Genomic DNA, 3,683 nt, shown 5'->3' with positions numbered 1-3,683 from the left:
GAAGTCAAGTTGTTCAGGGGAGAGATTACAATAATTAAGTATAGAATCTGAACTGGGTAAAGAAAGATACAAGGGTTTGTCAGGGGTGATGGCTGTAAAAAAAATTGGTAGGGTCAATAGATTGGAAGACCTTATCACATCTGAAGAAACATTCTATTAGGGGTATTTGAAAGGTGAACTGGAAGGAGAGAATAAAGTAAAAAGAGAATGGAACTCTAGAAAAAGCAATTTGGGCAACAGTACACTGATTGGTAATGGTAAGGTCCAGAGCCACACTATTCAATGGAATAGCCACTAGCCATATGTGGCTATTTAAACATAAATTAATTTAAATAAAATTTAAAATTCAATTCTTTAGTTGCACCAGGGACATTTCAAGTGCTCCACAACCATGTGTGGCTAGTGGCTACCACATTGGACAGCACTGATACAGAACATTTCCATCATCACAGAAATTGCTACTGAGTATAGCACTGCTTTAGTATGACCATGGGAGTGAGAATGGAGACAAGAGTAGGGATGGGGGTAATATCAGAGGGAGCCCTGTTTGCTACACAGCCCTCAGGGAGAGGAGTTCTGGTAAGGGAATTGTGAAGACGGAGTTCAAGTGCCATGAACTCCTGTTTTCTACCAGTCCCCAGGGTCATCACCTGCTCGTCAGCATGCCCAGTCACATCTATCACTAAGGCCGGCCTCCTGTCCTTTACCTGGGGCTGCACTGCACTGCTACCAGAAGAGTCAGCCACATGCTGGCCTTTTCACTAGGTGATTGCCAAAGATACCTTGTCTGAGGCATCTGAGATCCCAGTCAATCCCCAACTGCAGGCGGAAAGAGAAGACCCTCACTGTCTGTTCTCATGTGCAGAGGTACCCAAAGTCTTCAGGAAGATGTAGCTCACCTGTCTCGCAGATTCCCGGCGAGAAGAAAGGAATGGGGCTGGGGATGGGAACTTGGACTTCTGGCTCTGTTATATTAGACTAGGACCTCGGTTTCTGTTTTGACAACTAAGTAAGTAGCATATGGAATTGTCAGTCCAGAACAGGGTTCATGGGCACAAGGGGAAAACCTCACTAAAGTTCTTTCCCAGGGAGAAGAGGAGGCAGCGTGTCTTAAGTCCTAAAATTTCCATTAGCTGGCGGGAGACCATGAGACATACCAGATCAGGTTAGACCTTTACTGAGGACAGGAGACAGTGCCGCTTCTTGCCATCCCTTAGGGGTTGATGATTTCAATGTGGAACTGCAGGTGAGCGGCTGTGACTACACAGTGGCCCCGGAGAAGAGCACAGGTCTGGCAGTTGTGGCATTGCCAGTGGTACTGGATGATGTAAATGGCGTTGAGCACCTGGCAGTATCGCCAGTGGATGCGCCACATACGGACCAAAGACTGGAGCTTGACCACTGCCCTCTCTGTGTGTGCGTAGGAAATCAGGGCTGCCCTCCGCTTCTTCTGCCGCAGCCTGTCCATTGTCAGTCTCCACCAGCACTGAATGATCCAGGCCCTGAGGGCTGCGTGTAACAATGTCTGGCGTACCAGGGTGCCACGCCACCAGGCCTGGATCTTCTTGGCTGCTTTTATTCTTTCTTTTATATTTTTCTAGGCAGAGATAAGAGAGACCACTCAGGGAACTTCCTGCCACCAACTTCTAGGATATTCCTGGAAAGGGCCTAGATTCTTTTAACAGTCAGCCCTTCTTTGGAGACTCCAAGGGATTAGCAGGACACTGACTAAGAGGCAGAAGTCCTGGGTGGTGAGTCCTCCTCTGCCAATACGGACACATCACCTTGCCCTCAGAGTCATAGCATCCTCCTCTTGACTACCTCACAGGTGCATGGATCAAGAGAAAAACCATTAGTAACTAGGAGGGCGCATTAGGAATGTGAGGGACTTAGTTATACTCTACCTCTTCAGTGCTTATTGGGTTTGGGAGGTTTGGCCTCATAATGCTTTTGCCTGGTATTCTCTGCTAATTCTAGTCCCATTGGCTGATTTCTTTCTGCCACAACAGTGTATTTCAATATGGCGGTGAGTTTTTAACACCCTCATCACATATTCTACTCCCAGCCTCCCCATACTGTGAATATTCTACTTTCTAATTCAGAGTCCTCACATCCTCATCTCCCAGCTCATGCATTTCTTGATGGCTTTCCTTCTCTCTATTCACTCTTTGTGTCACAGTCAAACCCAGACCCAGAGAGTTCATGCTGAGAAGGAAGTGGAGGAAAAATAAGCCAGTATTTAATTGACTCCTGATTACTTTAAACTCTGGATCCCTAAGAGGCACAATTCCACACCCTCATGACACTGACATAAATGTTCTGGATATCTTAATTATATGGAGATTTTACCTACCTCTTTTTTCTGCTGCTGCTGCTTCTGCTTCTTCTGCTTCAACCTAATTTCTTCTTCGGAATCCTCAACCACAATTAAAATTAAATTGCCGTCTGTCTGTCATGAGAATTAAACGGGAAATGAATGGATGAGCTAAGAGTACTGTTTCTCTCTATGGCTCTGCACAAAGATACCCCTGCCTCAGCATCCTCTTTTTTCCCAAAAGCTGTGAAGTCCAGAGTGATTCCCACCCACCCTCAAGCCTGCCTAGTGGATATGGCCATGTCTCTTACACAAAATCGAACCCCCATGGCTTGTCTCTAGATGGTTCCTTTATTTCTCCACTTCCCAAGGTCTGACATGAGTAATATGAGGGGGAGAGCTATGAGTTAACAATTGCTTTATGACATCAGGATTAGGATATATGCCACCTAAGTTGAGTCTTCCTCACAAACAAGCTCCATGGGAACTTGTATTACCTGTCCACTTCCCTTCTGTCAGAGACGTATCCGAGCTCAGAGTGGAAAGATAGGGCACTTGGGTGCCGTTCCTCCAGTGAGGCCCATCCACATCCTTTCTCATTATCAGTCACACAGGAGGGCAGGAGGGACCATGGCAGGATAGCTCCATACAGCTCTCTAGTGTCTCCTCAGACTTAGCACTTCCTGTCTTCCCTGGATTCAAGTTTCAGTACCTCAGTGCGCCATAGGAAACTAGAGAGACTAGATGAATCTAGAAAGCAGTAAAATTTTTAAAAAAAAGCTTAAAATTAAATAGAAAACAAAAATGAGTGGTGGAAGATACATTTAAAAGCTGATATTTTTCAAATTACTGCCTCTGTGCGGGGTCTCAGAGCATGTGAGATTTTTCGTGAGCCCTTTAAGAACAGTCTCTGTTTCCCACAGCCCTCCAGCTTTCCCCCACACAAGCCCCGCTGGACTTCAAAGCCAGAAATTCTGGGCGCTCATCATCCCGGTGCAGGATCCCCAGGCGAAGGAGCCCAGTGTGGGGCTCAGGCCCCTCACTCTTTGGGGAGAACCTCTGTAATCATTATCATCCTTTTGTTTGTGGGTTGTCACCCTGGGGTGTGGGTCTTGACTATACTGACTCCACTCCTCCCACCCATCTCGTTGTGGTTCCTTTTTCATATCTTTAGTTGTGGAAAATCGTTTCTGCCAGTCTTTAGGTCATTCTCATAGATAGTTGCTTTGTAAATAGTTGTAATTTTGGTATTCTTGTGGGAGGAGGTGAGCTCAGGGTCTTCCTACTTCACCATCTTGGTCACACCTTCAGATTAGCATTTCTTAATGTTTATTGCCTGAGTTATTTATTACTATGATTATTTCTAAGC

General features: G+C 45.9%; 1 protein-coding gene across 1 annotated transcript; it reads right to left on the bottom strand.

Annotated features, from left to right (window-relative positions):
* Nucleotides 1–1,213: 1,213 nt before the first annotated feature.
* On the bottom strand, nt 1,214–2,643 carry IQCF2 (IQ motif containing F2). The gene is made up of 3 exons (XM_061195409.1): nt 2,626–2,643; nt 2,354–2,449; nt 1,214–1,597 (listed from the first exon to the last, which is right to left on the bottom strand). The coding sequence occupies exons 1-3, from the start codon at nt 2,641–2,643 to the stop codon at nt 1,214–1,216; spliced, it is 498 nt and encodes a 165-aa protein (XP_061051392.1).
* Nucleotides 2,644–3,683: the final 1,040 nt, after the last annotated feature.

This window comes from Eubalaena glacialis, chromosome 7, assembly GCF_028564815.1.
Source record: "Eubalaena glacialis isolate mEubGla1 chromosome 7, mEubGla1.1.hap2.+ XY, whole genome shotgun sequence".
NCBI classification, from domain to species: Eukaryota; Metazoa; Chordata; class Mammalia; order Artiodactyla; family Balaenidae; genus Eubalaena; species Eubalaena glacialis.
The sequence above is the reverse complement of the archived record's forward strand: the minus strand, read 5'-3'. Positions and strand labels throughout refer to the sequence as shown.